General features: G+C 37.6%; 1 protein-coding gene across 9 annotated transcripts in view; it reads left to right on the forward strand.

Moving 5' to 3' along the window:
- Positions 1–20,928, forward strand: part of SENP7 (SUMO specific peptidase 7) — a 44,957-nt gene that overhangs the window by 2,420 nt on the left and 21,609 nt on the right. For 5 of the 9 annotated variants that reach the window (XM_048293812.1, XM_048293813.1, XM_048293819.1 and 2 more), the window contains 6 exons: positions 4,400–4,494; positions 12,808–13,005; positions 14,663–14,860; positions 18,122–18,237; positions 18,977–19,146; positions 20,116–20,467. In XM_048293812.1, coding sequence (XP_048149769.1) covers positions 4,400–4,494; positions 12,808–13,005; positions 14,663–14,860; positions 18,122–18,237; positions 18,977–19,146; positions 20,116–20,467 — 1,129 coding nt within the window. Of the gene's footprint in view, positions 1–2,063; positions 2,172–4,399; positions 4,495–12,807; positions 13,006–14,662; positions 14,861–18,121; positions 18,238–18,976; positions 19,147–20,115; positions 20,468–20,928 lie in introns of all 9 variants that reach the window. The other 4 variants (XM_048293809.1, XM_048293810.1, XM_048293811.1 and 1 more) reach the window with 3 other exon arrangements.

Genomic DNA, 20,928 nt, shown 5'->3' on the forward strand with positions numbered 1-20,928 from the left:
GAATCTCTTTAATTTTAAATGTATGTTAAAATTCTAGATAACTATGTGTTCTTAGGAATCTCATAGCAGAAGCTGCTAGTCTGGCAGCAGGTGGAGGTCTGAAGTAAGAAGTCTGTTCCTAGCCATTACAGCGCAGATCATTAAACATGCATTCTGACTGATAAACGTGTTTATAGGCCACCTCTAATACAAAACCAAACAAATTTGGAACAACCTACTTGTAGAAGTTTCCGAATAAGAAAATATCTTGTTTCAATCCTTACATGTTGATTGAAAAAGAAGGGAGGTACTTGTATGGGAAGTTGTTGCCTCTGTGTAACATTTGCTTCCTTTAGACTTTGAGAAATCTGTTATTAAAGGCGTATTTGTTACAATGTTTTACCAGCAAAAGCAACTTGAGGTGCTGTATAGAAATTCAGGTCTAATTACAAAAAACTTTAATCTTACTTTCACAGAAGTGTAGAGAAGGAGTTAGAGCACTCATGATTCAGACTGAAGGATTGAAATATTATCTCCTTATGGTGCAGCATGCTTCGTTGTGGTCTGTCTGAAGGACTACCTGCTGAGCTAATTAATGCAGTTGTGGTGTTAGTAATTAAGTTGTTAGCGTCACTGTTCTGGAATCCCTGCTTGTAATTTCATGTTACAATGCAAGGCAACTGGTGGCTTGCAAATCAAGTTCATAGGATACTTTACAGTGTCCATTGATGCCTTAGGTTTTAACTGTTGTATTTTTCAGATCCTGTATGTAACTCTGTATGTATGTAACATACAGGGTATGTATGTAACTCTGACACTTCATATAGCCTGTTAGCTACTGTTCCCTCGTACTGGTTGGACATAACAAACCATCTCTTGTCCTTGCATCTCAAGGACACCTTGTTGTCCCAGGCCCCAAAATATGTAAACTAAAGCCTCTGAACAGGGGGGAGCAAACTTGGGGTAATTACTTCATTGCCTGAGATTGTAATTGGAGAATTAACCCTGATATGCAAATGGACCAAACTTATAAAAGTGTGAAAAAAGTGTGACCCAGGGTCCATCTTGGGTGTAGCCTCTTGACTGCCCAAGGTGTACCTTTGAAGGCCCTTCAAATAAATACCTGCTTTTATTCTCTTAATCTTGTGTAGCCTCTGTTTTCAGGTAGCCACCTCAATCATATGGAGTGACTTCAGCTTTTTCCTGGCTGATCTAGACTCAGTTTGTCTGAAAGATGTAAATGTTGCATTGCCTCTCTGATACATTCTCATCTGGTTGTATCTGCAGTGTCAGGTTTTGCTTCTCAGGATGCCTGGAGCAATAGCAATGCTTACACTTTTATTCTTTCAGTTGATAGTATTTTAACTGGTTTAATTAACTGATAGGAAGTATGATCCTGTTTCCTTGTCTTGATGAATTAGTACAAATTTAGTTTGATCATTTTTGGTTTGATTTTCAATGAACAAACCTTTTTTCCTATATATTTTTTTCTGAATTGGTGAATTTCTGTGAATTACTGCTTTCTCTTTCAATAATTACTTTCAAAATGCTGGTTCCATTTCTGTGAGAGTTGGCAAGGACAATAGCTGATACCATTTTGAGTACATGAAAATCTGTTTGATGCTAAGTTATCATACCAAAATACTTGTACTATTATAAGATGTAATTGTTCTTCATCCTGAATTTTTTCTTTTGAGAAAGCAAACCTGGTCCATGACATTCAGCTATTTTGTTTTCTCTTTATCATTCTCTAAGCTGAGACAGAGTGTAAACAAATCGGATTGAAATAAGAAAACTGTGCCAGTAGATTGGCTGTCACCTTTTTGTCACGTCTGAAGATGTAAAGTTAATGAAATAGAGCTTTTTAGATGGTTCATGTGTTAAAACTAGCTCATCATATGGTATGACACATGATTTGGGATCACGCATTAATGAGGAATGCATTTAAAGTAAAGGCACAGGTCAGGGCTTCCCTTACAACTTTATTTTGTCCAGTTAAAAAAAACTTTGTACATGGCTGTATGGCAGCTCGTAGCAACAGTGGCTAATTTAGTTTTACCATGTGTAACATCATCTATTTTCAGTTTCATATACCAAAGAAGAAAACAAATGCCAAGTCAGAGGATGTCCAAGTTCAGTCCCCTTTGGCAAGGCTCCCAGGTTCCCACCATTGTGACTACCCTTTAAAAGAGGTAAAGAGTTCTTCAGAGTGTAAAGTGTGTAGGAGAATGTTACATGAGGCTTTGTTTTGGAGGCTGGGTTTTTTCAACACCAAGTGCTGCCTTGTGATAAGAACTAATCCAGGTTGTCTTGAGAGAGACAAGTGTGTAGGTCTGAAATCTGCTTGCAAGCATACATTTACAGAATTGGGAGTCTTAGTGCCATGCTTCCAGCCTAAATCATTGAAAATAAGAGTTTGTCCTCAGGTGTAGTTTGAAACTATCTTGAAAATCATTAATTTCAAGGTAAATATTATACTATTTTTTCAGTTGATTGTCTTCTGACTCCTGAACTTTTAGGTTGTATTTGAATCACTTACCAAACTTCTTGTTATGATATGGACATAACTTTTACATTGAGTTTTCAGTTATCCAAGAGCTTAAACTTTTAAGAGAATATATGAAGTACTGTATGACTCTTGACAGAATTTTAGGTGCTCATACAGAAATAACTGTATTAAGACCAAAAGACTGTAAGAGTCTTATGGCATCTATTGTGAGTGAGTGTCTGGATCATCTCAGTCACATATAGAGGCAAATATTTGCCTCTATAAATCTGTTTCAAATTTAGTAAGCATTTCAAATGTCAAGTGTTGGAAACATGTTTTGCTATGCTTGTTTCCTTCAGCTCAGCATCCAGAGTTTGTTGCTGGCTTTAGTGCTTTCAGAATCATGGGCCTGGACAAACAGGCTCCCCCTCAGAGGAGGTTTAAAGATGTAGTGAGGGAAAGTAGGAGTTTTTTTTGACTTACAGTAGTGGTGGTAATGTGACCCAGGTCTCTTGGTAGGCCAGGTCATTTGAGAATGCTGCAGCAGAGGCTCACTGTGGGGTTGTGTTCTATACTGGTAATGCTTTCAGTGAGCAGAGCATCCAGTTGCAGTCAGGTTTTGAAATGGGAGGTAATGTCTCCTATGGCTACAAGCAGCAACCTCTCAGGCAGATCCAGACAGCACTTGAATGGAGTTCTTCCTGTATTTCTCTCTGCCTGTATAAAAATCATTATTAGACTGGGTGAATTGTAAAATACTTTATTTCCTTGTCATTTCCTGGATGTTGTCTAATTTTCCATTTCTTATTTTTCCTACCTATGTCTATATATTTTGAACTTTTCCATGTAGTGGGGGATTTCATATGCTTTAAACACTGACTAGTTTTTATGTTCCACTTAAAAAAAAAACTTGCCTGTGAGTTGTCAGAGCTTGCACCATGTTGTTTGAGAAACTTTGTGCAGTTTTTAGTGATTTGGATGTATAGGTCTTTCCTGTGCTTGAACACCAGTGGTACAAGGTGAACTGGGTGGTGTTTGAAGGCAGCAAGAGGGGAGAGCACCTTCAAGGCAATTTCTTGCTGCTAACTTTAATAATGGGGGTATTTTCCATTGGAGTTAGTCCCCATGGTAGGGAAAAGTTTGATTTGGGAATGCCCTTTCAGACTTCACTAAAGCTTGTAAAATACATGTGGGCATGAACTTTTCAAATGCCTTTTCAAACCACACTTAGAAATGAAGATAAGTTTGTCTGCTTTCAGCCTGAGTGGCATAATTTTCAAGCATCTCTTGTGTTTATTATATTTTGAATTTTAAGAAATGAGGATTAGGAGGAGGTAATGGCAGAGGGCAGGAGGTTTCTGGAATTGCAGGAATAACTGTGTTTTGGTAGGGCTTCATTTATTTAATTTGAAAATATAAATACTTTCTGGTAAGAGAATTTGGAAAAAATGAAGTCTTGCTGTTTTGGAGTTTCCCACCTAAGTGCCAAACCTTCAAATTGCGTTTCCTTCTCAGGATTTTATATCTTTTATATCCATATTGTAACCTGCATAGTTTGCCTAAATGCATGGAGTTAGCCTCTACTTTCTGCATCCTGCATCCTGTGTATTTGTGGTTATATGGAGCAGGCCTAATATTTAAGTCCGTGTTTGGTATAGTCCCCCTTGAAATAGGGAAACAATGGAATTGTCCTGTATTTACATATTTCTTCAGGAGAAAAACATTCTATTCAAAGATCAGGTGGTATGTGGCCACTTTAAACCACGCAAATTAATTCTTTGCAAAATTGCTGTATGTGCTCTGCATGGCTTTGATATAATTGGTCAGTTGCATTGTTTCAGTGTCTGGCATTGTCTCATTTTTCCAGTGCATTATCCATTATGACATATTCATGTCTGTTGAAATCTGCCAATTTGATTTGTTTTGTTTCAGTGGAGGTCAAGTGCCAACAACAGAAAGCCTTCAACGAAAGGAAAACGGCAAAAGGAGTGCCACAGACACAGCTCTAATGATGAAGAATCAATTGGGTAAGAAGTCATCTCAAAATTAGTTTATCTCTGTATATTCAGAGTTTCACAGTCTTTCTTGAGGATGGGTGTCTCTGGTCTCTAGCTAATTATTTGTGTCATGCAGAGATGGTTTTCAAGCTCACCTTGAGAGAATCATGCTTCAGTGGTCTAATGGCAACTGTAACCCTTCCTTTGGGTAATCCCAACACAAGACATTAGAATGAGAGTGCAGCACTTACTAGAGGAATTACTGCTTGTTAACCTGCTTGGAGTCCTAAAAGGTGTTCATTACTTTCTAAGTGTAAATTGTCCTTCTAGTCCTAGGTATTTTTAGATATTTAAGAAGCTTCCCAGAATTCTTTTTCTTATCCCTTTTTGTTCTGTAGTCCACACTCATTAACCTAAGCTTTATCAGCTCTTACAAACAGTTAAAAAAACCCTTAAGCAATATGGTGATTAGTAGTGGAAGGAAGTAAAAAAATGAGACCTTTTTCACCTCTGTGTTTGTCAAGGCACTTAAGTAATTAAGACTGTTGATGTGCCACTTGTTTATTTTCTGTTGCCAAGAGCAAATACATTGGTTTCTTTGAGATTATGGCACATTATTTTATATGATAAAATCATCTTCTGCAGAGTTGTCAGCTAGGTAATTGTTTTATCCAAGAAAATTTTGAAGCTGTAATTCCTGTAGTTGACAAATGGAAACAAAAATGTAAAACTCAATTTATTAGCAGCAGCTAGGAAACATAATGGCTTTGTGACAAAATGAATATGTTTGTCTTAATGAAACAGTTGTTATTTCCCAAATCACTTAATTCTAAATAAATGAAAAAGCATTCTCTGCCCTATTTTCTGACTGCAACTAAACTTGCCCATAAGTGGTTTCTTATCAGGAGAGGCTGTTAAAAATAAAGTGCACAGGTAATGAAAATGAAGGTGATTTTGACACTGCTGAGTTCTGTGGGTTTGAGATATATGAATAGTCATTGTTTAGCCTGGTCTGTATATTCAGAATGCTTCAAAGTGTTGCAGGGAAGAGCTGAAATTATAAAAGATGCTGAATTTATTTTTCATACCTCCTCAGAGGCATAGCTGTCAATTTACATGTACTTAGCTCAAAAAGCTTCTGTCAGTAACTTTTAACTGAGGAAGCAGCTCACAGGGTCAGCCTTACAGAATTTAATTGCAGTTTTCTGAATTTTATTTGTGTTGTGACATAGTTGATATCTGATATCAATCTCTAAAGGTCTTTCAGTAAACTTTGAACTGATTTTTGACATTGAGGAGTTTGGTTTCTTTAAAGCTAACTTTAGATCTGGTGTGTTTTAATTTTCTGTTATATATGTTTTTTTCAATATGTGAATAGCATTTATAGGTGTTCCATAATTTTTACCCAAATTGTTATCAGCCCAATTTTCTCATGATAGTGAGAAATTATTTAGACTACAAAGACAGCAAATATTCAGATATTAAACATGTGCATTTTTCAGTTCCTTGAAAAAAGATGTGCGTCTAGAGAGTAGCTGGAGGCTCTCTGTAAAATAAATTTACTCTCCTATCTGCAACGGAGGTTGTACTAAGTGTTCCATTTGGATACTCAGTGCTTCTCAGAAAGTCAAAATCAACATGGTGACCTCATTGCATAAGTGGAAAGAGCACACATGTTCTAAAGGGGTGGTTTTTGTTGAGCAAGAGTCTGAGAACTGACAAAATTCAGAAGAGGAAACAGTGAGGTTGTGTGCTGCAAGTCTTTCTGATGCAATAGTTTTTATTCCCAGTGAGGATTTTTTTTATTTGCATTGCAAAGCAGGAAATAAGTCTTAATGACAAACTCCTATTAGCTTCTAGTATTTTAAAAACAGTCTACTTTATTGATAGGAGCCAATCTCAGATGTTTAGGGAGGCATGTTTCATCTAAAGTGTTGCTTCAGGATTGTTATTGCCACTTAATTTTAGTCAGAAAGGACAAAGTAGATATATTAGCACAAATCTACCTTCACATGGGTGGGGGTTTTTTAACTTAAATTCTGGATTCCAAAATTTGGTAGTTGGTTGTGCTGTGATGTGAGACCAGGGGGGTTTGTAGCAGCAACTGCAGCTGCTCTCACTTGTACAGGTCTGCTCCTGGGCTTGTGAAAGGTGACTGTCAGGGGATTTGTCTGTGATCTCAGAGACGGCTCCTGGGGCAGGTTAGTTCCCTAGTTAGGGGGGAGGGTGGAAGGAGTACTTAAATAAGATGTGTGCAATTCTTTCAGGTCAGCAATTTAAATGTTCAGTGAAATACATGTCACAGCTGAATCAAGTACTGGCCCCGTAGCAGTCAGGTTTTTGTTTATATAGCAGTCAGGCAATCATTTACATACTGGTCCCCCTTGCTCTGACAAGTGCATTTGGTCAGTAATAACCACCTAGTCCAGCAAAGCAAGGAGGTTCATAGGGATGTTGATGCTTGCTGTTTGTTGGTCACTGACTTCTCATCAGCTGCTGGAAGGTCAGGACCTTGAATCTGGGACAATCAGAAGCTTTCCTCACAACCGGGTGTAGCCAGTAAATGTATCAATCAGAGTTTCCCATTAATGATAGTGTATCACATTGTTCTTTTGGGCTCTGAAAGGTCAAGGAGCTCCTGGGCTGTGCATCTGCTGCAGAAGCTCAGATAGCTGAATACACGTCAAGTCTATCAGTGGCTTTATTCTGTAAACACAGGACAGATCCTCAGCTTGTGTGAGAGCTGAGGCAACAACCCTCAAATGGTATGTGACATCCCACTGCCAAAATATTTATTTCCCAAAACTTGGGTTTACTAGTAAAAGAATATAGGCATGAAGATGGTGGTGTATACAGTTAATAGTAATTTAGTCCCAAATGAGTCAGTAGCCTCCTGGTCTTATTTTGATCACTTTCTAATACAAATTTGAATGAATTGGAGACAGCAGGTACAGCACTGGTGAGTATATGTGTGTACGCAATATGATCATTGAGTAAGGAACCATATCAAGCAGCTGTGACTATTGTGTGAAATAGAGGTCAGACATTTTCCCCAAAGAGATATAAACAACTAATAGCTTTTGTTCCTGTGGTTTATAAGGTAGGATAATTCCTTTTTTGCCTGTGAAAAGCAATATGAGACTTGCTGGGAGCAGCTAACAGCATTTTTCATAATATGTTTTTTGCTTATTCCATCATTACATGCATAAGTATGTTTTCATTACCTTTGCTTTTGTATTTTTTTCAGTTTTGGGGAGGTAAATGAGAGACTATGGTAGGTACTTGTAGAAACAGAAATAATTGCCTTTGGTTTTCTTTCACCAAGATGCCTCCAGTTTTACTGTTGTACAAATTACTTGCTGGGTCTGCTGGTGGGACTTGCTTTTAGTGTATACTTTGCTTTTTTCTGCTTGGCACTTACTTTAGTCTTTTGAAGTGTCTTTTGCTTGAGTTGCTCACTTTATTCTGGGGACAATTTCAGCAGATAATTTAGGGATCTGTGTCCCAACCATTGTTTACAGATGTACAGGCTGGCTTAAGTTTAGGTGTTTCCCTGAATCTTTATACTTCCAGTCTTAATGCCATGATTTTCAAGAAACACTGCCAGAGGCCATTCCCCTTTCAGAAAGGGAAGCCATTGAAAGCTCTTATGCTACTCTTCTGCTCTGAAGGTTAGGTCATAACCAGTTCAAGAACTTCAGTCCAAACCTGGCACCAGATAAGAAGTGATGCCTTGGCCTGGCACTGATCAATGTATACTATTGACTTCCTTGTTTGTTGAAGGTTCCTCTCCTTTGCATAGATTTCCAGAGCCAAACTTGCTTCAGGGTATGTGTGTGTGCTTGAAATTATAAGATCATTTTTGCAAAAGTACTTGCCTGAAATCTGTAAACCCCATTTAAATTAAAGGAACGCAAAACATTACAAATTCAGTGCCAAATAACAATCAGTAAACCAAATTACAGAGGAGCCTGGAGCCTGTTAAGGTCTAGCCTGATGTGAGTGTGAGCAAAGGATGTCAGACCTGAATTTTCAAGGTGGCCAACAAAATATAGGTAGTGAAATTACCTCCTGCTGTGGACTTTTTTGTCATTATGTTGTTTAAACACTCAGTGTTGGAATATTTTCTGTTACATTTACAAGTCTTGATCATACATGGTCACAGAGTCTTTATTTTAATTGTGTGTTCCCACTGGACTAATTACCTTGCTGTTTGAGCCTAAATTTAGTAAAATTTCATTATGATAGCATGTGTTTGAGAAATAAAAAGAAAAATATCTGGCATTTCTGTGAGGTGGAACAATGAAGACTGAAAGAATTGAGATCTGGGAAATTGATAGGCTTGGCTTGTTTTTAGTCAGGACAGCTGAAGTGTTCCATGGAGAACAGCACATTTATGTTGTCTCATGATCCCCTGCAATAATGATTTTAAAGCATTTGTTTTTAAGAAGCAGCAATTTTCTGGATCACATCCATAGTGCTAGGGCCTACTTCTACAACTTTTTTCTATTTGGAGGAAAAAACACCATTTAGTTACTTCAAGATTTGATTTTTAATTTTTAGTCCTGTTAGAAGAGGAGGAGGGGAAATATCTGGCTTAATCTGGATTAATCTTTCATTACATCATCTCTTCTGGCATCCCAAGAGCTGAAGTGACTTCAGTTCTTTAGTCTTCAGTAACTGGCCATCAAAAGTAGTTTGGGTGTTTCTTGTCTCTTAAGGAGGAAATTTAAAGTGCAAGAGTGAATTTCCAGTTTTATAAGATAACTTGTCCAAATTTACTTGATGACTTTTGCCTTGAAATTTTCTTTAACTGCTTCAGTAGTTGTGAATTTTCTTAACAGTCCAATAGATTCTTGTGAAGCTGAATTTTTAATTGGTCACATTTCTTAAATATATATATTCTCTATTTCCTTAGGTATTGCTTATTTATTTCTTATTTCTAATATACATTACAGTGGACAAACAATAAATGATGTAGAAGTCTGGTTGCTATAAGCTCTTCTTAATGGTGATCTTACAGATGTATTAAACTGTGGCTCATATGTGAGCTCAGTGTATGAGAAGTCCAGAGGAAAGCCAGAACTTCTGATTCAGTGGGGACTTCTGTAGGAAAATAAGTCTCTTGCTTCCTGTACTGAATCAAGAACTTGCCAGACTTGGGATGTGCTCACTTAAGCTGCTACAGTTGAGCTCCACTATTTAAGACATTAATGTTAATAGACTGACTCTCAGGACCTGTGTTCACTTTCTAAGCTTTTCAGTAATTAAAGCATATCTTGAGATGAATTCCAATCTCTGGATCCTCAGAGTGTTGCAGAAGCCTCTATTACATCTACAATATTTGAGGCACATACTCGGAACACTTTTTTGCATTAACATTCATAGGCTATATACAGAACTAGTGAAAGAACAAATGTCCACCTGCCTTTTCCAGACTGCATAAAACATTCTGGAGCGCTACTGTGCTTTAGGTTGGTCTTCAAATGAGACTGTCTTTGCCCATGTGACTTTTTATTCCCTCCACAGAGCCAGTGTCTCAACTGAGAAACCCTGGATTGTTTTTCCAATAGCTAATTAGAACCAATCTGTTACATAACGCTTTGTCTTGGGTCCGTGTCCTTGGCATCAGAGTGCCTTAAGTGGGTTTTGGGGTTCTTTTTTATTGGTGCCCTTTTTTTTGTCTTTTGAGATGAAACTTTAGCTCTTTACGACCAGTTTTCCTTTGGGAAACTTCTAAGAGAAGTTCAGAGAGTGAAGGAAACTGCCTTCACTTGAGCTTAAGTTACTTAGTTTTGAAAGGGAGCCATTTAGATTTATTGTGCATTGTCTAGACAGACAACCACAAAGTGTACACAGCACAAAGTGTGGTGTGTACAAGACAGTTCACTGGAGTACAGGAAGGAAGTCTTGTTGTATAATTACTAAATATTTATATTGTCTTTCTTGTATTCCTTTTAAACTTACTATTTGTGTGTTTTATAGTCATAGAATTGAGGTTGGAAAAGACGTTTAAGATCAACTTGTCACTAGTACATCTCTGTAGATTTTAATTAAATCAACTTTGTAGAAGGTACATACTCAAACTACTTACTGCTGATAGGGCTGTGTGATTAAAACATTTTAGAGACCGCTGGTCTGGGAAAGGCGTAGCAGAGCTCTAGGAGAAAGCGGCTCATGGCATACACATTATGGCATTCAGGGGTGCAGAGATCTCATCAGGCTGACTGCCATTCCCAGCCTATAGGCAGCTTGTCCAAGCTGTGTGTAGGAACATTTGTCTTTTCAGGTTCAGTGAGGGGTTATGTATCTTGTCAATATGGTAAGTAACTAGGGAGAGAAGTCTCAAAGTGAAGTAACGATTGAAAGAGCAAAATAAAAGGCTTATATAAAACATCTGCCCCAAGTTTGTTGTGTTTCACTAGCATGGCAGTTCCAGATCTTTTTTTAGGTTCAAGCATGTCTGTCCTTCAGCCACAAAAGTTTTCATGCCCTACCTGTGTTGATTTGCCACTCGGTGCTATGTAACCAGGCTGCTGATCTGAATGCAGCATGTCAGTGGGACAATTAAAATTGCTGGCAGAGTTGTAAACCCACTGAGGAATGGCAGCCCTTTGCTTAAGAAATGTTACTGTAGCATGTGTGTAACAGCTAGTAAGTTTTTTTCCTAGCTATTAAAAGGATACTTGCTCTACAGCGAGAACAATTTTTTTTGTTGTTATTCAAGACATGCAGTAGAAAAAAAACCCAATTCTCACCTCAGTAATCTTTTAAAACCAACATATTAGCCTGAACTGCAGTGTCTTCGTAGGACCAGCCCTTGGAAAACAAGTCCAGTTCTCAGAGGTTTGAAAATAAAGTAAATCCTGACAAATTTTCTATGATTTATAATGCTTATCAGCTTATAAATTCAATAAGCTGAAGTTGGGTCCTGCCATTGGGTCACAACCACCTTATGCAGCACTACAGGCTAGGGAAAGAGTGGCTGGAAAGATGCCTGGTGGAAAAGGCCTTGGTTGTGCTGGTCAACAGCAGGTGAACATGAGCCAAAGTGTACCCAGTGGCACCTGGCCTGTGTCAGCAGTAGTGTGGCCAGCAGGATCAGGGCAGTGATTGCCCCCCTGTACTCAGCACTGGTGAAGCCACACCTCGAGTGCTGTGTCCAGTTCTGGGCCTCTCATTATAAGAAGCCTTTGAAGTGTTGGAGCGAGTCTGGAGAAGGCAATGGAGCTGGTGAAAGATCTGGAGCATAATTCCTGTGAGGAGTAGCTGGTCTTGTTCAGTCTGGAGAAAAGAAGGCTGAAGGAAGACCTTATCACTCTCTAAAACTACCTGAAAAGAGGTTGTGGCAAGGTAGGAGCTGGTCTCTTCTCTCAGACAACCAGTGACAGGACAAGGGGACACGTACTTGAGTTGTGCTGGGGGAGGTTCAGGTTGGATATTAGGAAAAATTTATTCACTGAAAGAGTGGTTAAGCAATGGAATAACCTGCCCAGGGAGGTGGTGGAGTTACCATCCCTGAAAGTGTTCAAAAACAAGTAGACATGGCAGTTTGCAATATCATTTAGTGGCATGGTGGTATTCAGTTGAGGACTTGTTGATCTTGGAGATCTTTTCCAACCCTTACATTTCTGTAAGAAAACTGTTTAAATTTCTGGCCATATTGCAGAATTAATTCTTCATGTGAAGACTCAGTACCAATCTAGCAGAATTACCAAAGTATAGATACTTCTTTAAAGAACTTTAGTAGGGCATTTTTACTGACTTTGTAATTCATAATTCTAAGTGATCTGTTTTAGTGAAAATGAATAGAAATAGTTGGAGCTTCAGAACTGGGAGATTTGTACTAACTTCTTGACCTTTTTCCCCCCAGCAAGATCATGATTAATCTGCTATATGGGAACACATAATATTCATGGTTTTGAAATAAGGTGCCATGAAATGAGTACTTGTTTTCATATCCTGCAAATAGTCAAGTGTACACTTTCAGAATAGCTTGTAAGGCTGTAGTAACACCACTTCCAACATTTTGTGATAACAAGATGCACCAAAATTTCCATTTCAGTGCTTTTTGCACTGAAAGTTTACCTTTTCAGAATTGCATATTGATATGTTAGTCATTCATGCCAGAAGAAGAAACCTTGAAAGGTTGTCCTGATGAAAAGATGAGTTTGTGGTTGCTCTTCTCCAAAGAGAACTACTTAGTAAATTGTCAGGGCAGTGACCTTAATTCTAGAAGATATGATGCAGAGACAGTGAACTCATGGAATATCTTTATTGAATTCATGTGACTTAAAAAGTTCTCAGCACCCTATTATTAATGTATTGTTATATGTATGGCAGGCAACCCAAAGTTATCTTGACGAATGTCCTGAGGATGAAAATAGGAAGAAAATATTCGCAGGCGCAACCTAAAACTGGTGTTAATTTTTCTGATGCTGGCAAGCTGCAGTCAGATCAAGCACCCTCATCATCTGCTGCCAGCGTAAAGATATGGCAGATTTTAAACCCTACTCTCCAAAGTCTTTTTCTGTCTAAAAGGTATGTTGTCTTTGCCTCATGTCACTAAACAAAGTAATTTTCCTTGCAGTTATTTCTTCATGAGAAAGTGTTCTTTATTGTACCACCCTGTTAATGAACTGTATTTTATCTCACTTCACTGAGTTCACTTGTACCTGGTTCCTTTAGATAATCATTGAGAGAGATGCTGCCAGGCATGCAGTAGTGTTTTTTTCTGACCAAGTGGCTTCTAGATGGTCCTGTACTGTCAAGACCAATTAATTCTAATTTAGCCATTGGTTTCTCAAAATGTTTTTGGTTTTTGTTTTTTTGTTTTTTTGTTTTTTTGTTTTTTTGTTTTTTTTATTTTAATGAAAAGAATACACTTGAATTTAACTGCATCCGTTTTCTCAGAGAAGATATTGAGGTGTATTTTCACTGTTAGTGCTTTAGACTACTCATGAAAATGGGAAAACTGGCATAAATGGTCAGAATAAAAGCATATCAAGTCTAGTGTCTTCTTTGCACCCCTGCAAGCAATGGTGAATTGTAGATATTGAGGGAAAAGTATGGCTAGAGTGAATGCTTTATTCTCTGGGTTTTCTCTCTGAGCTTCTGATGACCGACAGTTTAGGGGTTTCCTTTATTGGAGGTTACATCCAGTCTACATGTTTTTCAGTATTAAACTTTTCCTCTTTAAGTTGTATCTCTTTGATTGTTTGTCCCCTGTGGATCTCTACAATCTTACCTGGAAGGTGGTCTCCTGATTAAAAGCAAATTTATTTACATCTTGGTGCAAGAGGAGATCTGAGTGCTCTCCAGGCATCATGTAGTCTGTGCTGGAGTGTGCTCTGTGGATGAATACAGACAACAGGAGAATTATGCAGTCAATACCTAAAAGGCAGTGTTGTTCAAAACAGATTTTAAAAGGCCATAGCCTTACAACCTAATCCAAAATAAATTGCAATGGAAGTGGTAAAATTAAAATCCCAGTGTGAGAAAGGAAGTGGATAAATCATGGTCTATACAACAGGCTGGCTGCAGTGGCATTGTTTGAAGCAAGTTGCATTGCTCTTACGCATCGTATGTGTTCAAGTGGGAATTGCATCTTCATATTTCTGCTTGGCTTATTTTTGATGCTTGTCTGTTTTAACACCCAGGGGTATTTTTCTGAGCCTTGCTATACTGTAGAGTGCCACCTCATAGTTGAGAAGTGAAATAAAATCTAATGCTACCTTTTGTGTACGTGCTACTTTTCTACCTGTTCACTAAATGCTTTAGAAAATTTACTCTGTTTTACTGGAGGCTTCTTGTTCACAGGAAAATCAAGATTGTTTGTTCCAGAGTTCTGAGAAATGTGTACAGATACTGCGTGAAAGCTTTTTAGAGATAAATATTTACCAGTTTTTAAAAAATACTACATGATACGTTAGAGGCAATGCAGTGTGCGTTGTATCTGGCTAAGGTAAAATCACGTGGCTAGTTTTTCTTACCCTGGTTGTCTTTTGTGTTTATCTGCTTTCCCTGTATTTTAAGTTTCTTAATGAGATTTTGGTTTTGTTGGTTTTTTTTTTGGCTATAGGGGACTAAAAATACTGATGTTCGATTATCAAGACCCTAGGATACATGAATTTAACAAGAAGTTTGTTCCTCTAGAGTTCAGTGCAGTACTTATGATTTACTGTTATATGTATGGCAGGCAACCCAAAGTTATCTTGACGAACGTCCTGAGTACGAAAATTGGAAGAAAGTACATAGACAGCCACGTAATAATTGATGCAAATTTACCAGCTGCTGACAAATTGCAATCGGGCCAACTACCCTCATCAGCTGTTGCCAGCCTACAGACATGTCAAATATTAAGTTCTCCTCATGAAAGTTCTTTTCCTTCTGAAAGGTATGTTACTGCTGATTTTGCCAGTCTTCCTGAAATGACATAACTTCACAATGGAAAAGAATTTCCCTGAAACAGCTTTTGTTCTACTCTTTCCTTGAATCAAGGGGTCAGTTTCCTGAGTGCAAACTAACATGCTTCTCCAATGGGCCATTTTAACATTACATTTGTTCTGGTTTGCTGGACCTGGTGTTAAAGGGCTACTTTCCTTTCTTAGAAGGAATTTCTGTTTGCAATAGATCACTGTTTTGATTTGGGAAGATGCACAAGTAATTCAAACACATCTAAGTTGGTTCTGTGTCCAGAACCAAAATCTTGCTTTTCTGTGGGTGTTAGTATGTTCTAGCATGATTTCAAATAACTACTTTTGCAAAGTATCTTCAAATTCCTCTCTGTGATAATAAATTTCTTTTCACATTAACCCACTGGTGGTCTCAGTATTCCTAACAGGGTGGCTTTGGTTAAGGGCTATGTGTGTCCTCTTACCACTTAATATCTACTTTTCATCTTTTCTTCCTATATTTAGGTTGACTGAGCATCACAGTAATATTTGGCATATAAAACTAGCAGAAATCAGATATTAAAATTAAATAACATCTGTTTTGGTCTAAGATGGAAGTTGCATTCGAAGTAAGCTGTCTCCTTTTGTCTGTCATGGCTACATCTTTGCTCAACAGCAAATTTTCCACAGGAGAAAATAGCAGGAAATTCTGAGGAAGACAATGGAAAGACGAAGAAGAGAAGAATGATGTGGGGGTTTTTTTAAGGCAGGAGTAATTAACAATTCCCAGGTTAAAGTTGAGAAAAGTCAGTCATATTCCTTATTCTGATACATCAGCAGCTTAGAGAACTGAAATTAATAGCAATTCCTTTTTTTTTTTTTTTCCTATTGTGTTACCCATTGCTGCTTAAATTAACCTGACAAAGTTGCAATTTAAATGAGATATTTAGAGAGAACAGTTTAATAGGCTGTCTCATTTTAAAGCATCATATATGTTGCTAATTGTTTTCTGTAACTTAAGGCATACTAAAGTTTGGGGTGTTTGTTTGGATTCTTGTGAGTTTAGGGGTTTTGGTGGTTTTTTGGTTTTGTTTTTGTTTTATTGCAAAATCTTTAAGATCAATTTTCTAGTATCTGATTTTTTCACTTTGTAAAGTTTTGGATGATGGGGGTAGTGGATTTATAGAGAGGAAAGCATGATTTCTTGTATTTAGCTCTCTAAATCTGAGGGTGCATCTTGTGTATTGTTTCCAGCTCATATCTGGAGCACAGTATCATATATTAAGCACAAGAATGGTTTGAGCTAGTAATTTTTTTTAGTAGTTGTGAACTCAACTTGCTTTAGATTTGGAGTGGTTCATTGTTTGAGTGATTAATATTCTGTTCCTGTTACATGGTTTTCTAACGCATTGTGTAAAAGGCATGTTATCAGGAACCAACATTAGGATGATTTTTCACCCTTCCCTAGTGACCAGCACTTTAGTGCAATTTGTAATAGATACCATATGGGAAATGGAGAATTTAGGAATGATTTCAACAAAGTCATGGCTTGATCCTGGTCACCTCACTGTAAGTAAAGTCACTGCATTACACACACTTGGCACTGATTTTTTTGGGGTCTCTTCTTTGGAGGAGACTAATAAAAGCTCCCCCCTTGTAAGTGTTATGCATCTATATGCACATGGTCATACAGAGAGTCTTTTGTACCATCAGAGTAGCTAGAATGCATGCTTTGTATTGCTGAAAATTGTGCTACTTTTGTACTGTGGAAATTTCAGATCAAGTCAGAATTGTGTGTCCTCAGAACAGGGTGGTAATAAGTCAACTTATCTCTACCAGCTAGATCTTACTGCCAGCTCCCTCTCCATTCTTGCTCTTGGTATTACAGAATTGGTGGATTTTTGTTGCTTTTCTGCAACCCAGTGTGAAATGCATTTATTTAACTGAGCACTGGCCTGTCGGTATAACTAATGAATTTGAGGTGGGTTTTAAAGTGTTTAAAGTACTTGTTTCTCATGGTTGTTAAGAACACTTTACAAAATACATTGTAAATATATACTTATACCTTCATAGGTGATGCATATATTGGTTAATGGGTGCATTTAAAACTGAATTATCAGCAAAGCTGGAATGAATTGAAAATAAAATGTGCAGAATTTATGTACAAAGCAAATATGTTTAGGAAAATCTATTGGCTGAAACAACCCTATTCAGGTGCTTTCTATTGTTAAAATGCCCGAAAGTTGAGAGAGGTGTGGGTTCCAAAATAAAGTTTTCTGTAGTCGGCTGCCCAGTGTATGGAAGACTCTTGTTCCATATACAGAATTAGCAATAGCACTTACTGAAAACTACTACTGTATGTGGTAAAATTCATTATTCTTTGTGAATGGAAAGATAATCAGTAATTTTTTCACAGCATTCATCACTGTAGTATCAGAACCCTCTGGAAATCTTTGTCTTTGCAGAATTCCCAAAGAGCACTGATACTGCAATCTACAGATACATCACTAAAGATCAGGCATCTGTTCAGAAAGTGTCCAACAGTTTTGGTCTAGTTAGAGATGTCAAGAATGTTTTTTTGATGTGGCGGGTGATGACTTTTATGAGTTGAAGCTTGGCTGTCAGTGATGTCAGACACTGTGATGATCACTTAGCTCTTTGAAAATTTGAGACTGAAACATTCTGAGTTAACCACATTATAAAACTATGAACACAAAATCTATTTGGATTAAGTACTGTAATCCTTTTCTGTTTCTTTTTTTTCTTTCTTTCTTTCTATGTCCCATCCCTCTCCACCTCCTTTAAAGTTACTGTTTCAGGCCCTTTTGAGCAGGAATTTCTATTTCAAATAATTTCGCATTGCAGGATCTTACTCAATGGATTCTACTAGCAGTTCTGAATCTAAATTAAAAATATACTACATTCCCACCATATTCATTACAAAGGCAAGGATAGTTAACTGACTGGTTTTTTTTTAATGTGTTCTTGTTGCTTTTTTACAGCAAAATAATGTTTCAGTGTCTGATCTCAAGCATGTCAGATTCTCATACTGTGCTTTTTAGAAGTGTCTGTTTAATTAATAATATTGGAGTCTCTGTGTAGTTCCACAACTGGACTGAATTAATTTGTGTTTCATTTGCCAAGGTCCACATGTTTATGGGAGAGGCAGAAGTTTGTAGTCTGACCGACTCTTGTTTCTGTTGGGATTCTTATTCAGTATTTTTACAAAATTAAAGATAAGTCATAGTTAATATTATTTACAGGTCTGAACGTTGCCTGAGAAAGACAGATGATGAACTGTGTAAATTGACCAAGACTTCTAAGGAACCAGAAAAAACTAATGCTGTCACTTTTAGAAGACGAGAACTGCAGAGGAAAGGTTTGTAGTGAGCAGTCATCTGGCAGTTTTTGGAGAGTGTTGGGACATTTTCCTTTTATACTCTACTATTATGAGAAGAGCACAGAAATAAATTAGGTTGTTGCTCACAGCGTATGTGTTTCTTCAAAATGCAGTTTTTTACAGGTACAGGAATAATACATCAAATGCCCGGTTTTAAACAGGGATAAAGCTATGGTGAACCAAATCTGTGGAAGAAAAATGAAACTGAGTGCAGCCTCACTGCACTGTTATAATCTTGATTTTTCTAAAAAGTCTTATAATAAAGGATGTAATCTGTTAAGAATGCTCAATGGTTTGTGAACCCTGCTAAAATGTTCATGCTAGACAATATTTGATTTCACTGCTGAAGAATTATGACCCCTATGCTCAGTCTTCAGGCATAATGTGCTGTCTTTTTATACTAGTTACTAATATTTGCAGATTAGAACAGGAAGTTGAGAATATTGCATTTGGCAGAAGATTGAAGAAAGACTGTGGAGTATAAAGTGCTAATTCTTGCTTGGAAGGGAGCTATGAATTTGGTTATATCCTTAACTAATTATGCAAAAATAATAGTAATTTTAGGGAATATGTTTTGGCAGCCACATACAATTAAAAAAGGAAAGAACTTACTGTGGAGGATACTTGCTTCCATGCATTTTATATAAGACATAAATGATGTGAAGAAATGTATAGGTTTTTAAGGACAATACATTACTTTTTTTTTTTCTTTACACAGAAAACAAGCACTGTGGTGAACTGGAGAAGAGGAGCAGACACATGAATAGCACTACTCTGAGTCAGAAGGAATCAGGTTCTTTTGATCCTGAGAAAAGGAAAAGAAGATATAGTGGCCATATTTCTGATGATTGTAATGCACACATTCCAGAAAAGTCACTTGTACTCTCTGTAAGTTGCACTTAATTTTAAAGTATGTGTTTGTGTGCACACCTTCACACACACTTCAGTAGCAGCAGTAGCAACATCCCAAATAAAAGGATTATGCTAATAAACAGGGTTTATTATACAGGTATATTAGCAGGTATTGCCTGTTGAGGGAGAGTAGTTCAGTGATGCACCACAAAAAGTGAGTAAATATGCTTCTGTCTCCATCATCACAATATGCTTATTGTAGCAGAAAGGTTGTGAAAGATGAATGACAGTGTTTCCTTCAGACAGGAGCATGGATTAAAACAATTTTGAAAATAAGGCATTTAGCTACGTAAGTAAAGCTTCTTTCACAGATGTTCTAGAATTAGGGACTTTAATAGCAAAACTGCAAAGTATACCTGAGATTATTGAAATCTTGCAGATGTCATCTTTTTCATTCCTCCTTAGTCTATTGTACTTTTCCCTAAAGTTTTCTTCTTATCCATCATTAGTATTTGAAAAAAACCCCAACACATAAAAGACTGAGGGAATCAGTCAAGTACAAAGTGTGATTTATATTCAAGCATTTGAATACAGTAAAGGCATCTCTGTAACCTTCTGATTTAAACCCTACAGAGACAGGCAGTTACTGAACCTGCTAAACTTAGCTGACCAAGCCACACTTCTGTAAAGTAAAGAAGAGAACACTGATTACTGGTCTCTCCATGTCTGACACTGACAGAGCTGCTAAAAATCAGAAATAGTTCCTTATTCAATTTGAATGGGGGTCATTCTAGCCTTTTAAAGGTTGTCCCTCGTGCCTTTATGTAATAATAATGTTTGGAATATGAGGAGGGAGAAACTATCCTGAATTGAGCATTAAATGTCACTGTGTTAAGCTATAATTATTTTTTCTAGCACGCACCTAGATATCAGTGATCACTGATCTGAACCGTCTGGAAATGTCAAGAAATAAACTTATATCCTGTCTCTGATTCCTGTTTCTAGGAAGAACAAAGTTTGGGTTCAACTCAGTCTCCTGGCAGCAGAATACCCTGTGAGGATGGACAAGATCACAGATCTAATACTATTCTGGTGCCAGATTGTCCAGCAGAGAGAGACTCTAAAGATACTTCCACCCACAACCACTTAAGGGCTCCTCACAGCTGCACAGAGGAATCTGGCTCTGAGTCTCCTCTGAGAAATTCGTCAAAGAAGCAGCTTTCTGCCACCAGTGAGGATGTGATTTCAGCACAAATTAGTACGATCAGGAAATTAAAGATGGACAAATCTGAGCACCTGAGCAAGCTGCGGAACAGAATCTGCAGGGGTAATCAGCAACTTGTTTCCATTGACCCAAGTATGTACTATGTCTGTGCTGATGACAATTACTGGTGGTACACTTAGGCACTAGGAGAACTCGAGTGTAACTGGCTAGTTGAGACAAATGCAACAAAAGATTGAAGACTGGCATCATGTTGCTTCTAATGCATTGTACAGGTTAGAGAACAGTGGCTGCTGTCAGGGTCTTGTACCTGGGAAACAGGATAGACAGCAAGATTCTCAAATTTCAATCCTCTTTTTTCAGCTGATTTTGTGGCTATGGAAAAACTGAGCTTTTACTTTTTAATGATGCTAAAACTGAGAAAAATTATTCTCTTCTTTGAAGCAGCTGTGCTGTGTCCTGTTTCATTTAGTAGCCAAATAATTTTGAGGATCTGGGATAAAAGGTGTTCATAAAGATGCAAAGCAGTGCTTGTTGCCTACAATTCCATGGACGCAGATCTTGGCTGTTTTGAGCAGTGTACTTTAATATCACAT

This window comes from Corvus hawaiiensis, chromosome 2 (assembly GCF_020740725.1).
Source record: "Corvus hawaiiensis isolate bCorHaw1 chromosome 2, bCorHaw1.pri.cur, whole genome shotgun sequence".
Taxonomy (NCBI): Eukaryota; Metazoa; Chordata; class Aves; order Passeriformes; family Corvidae; genus Corvus; species Corvus hawaiiensis.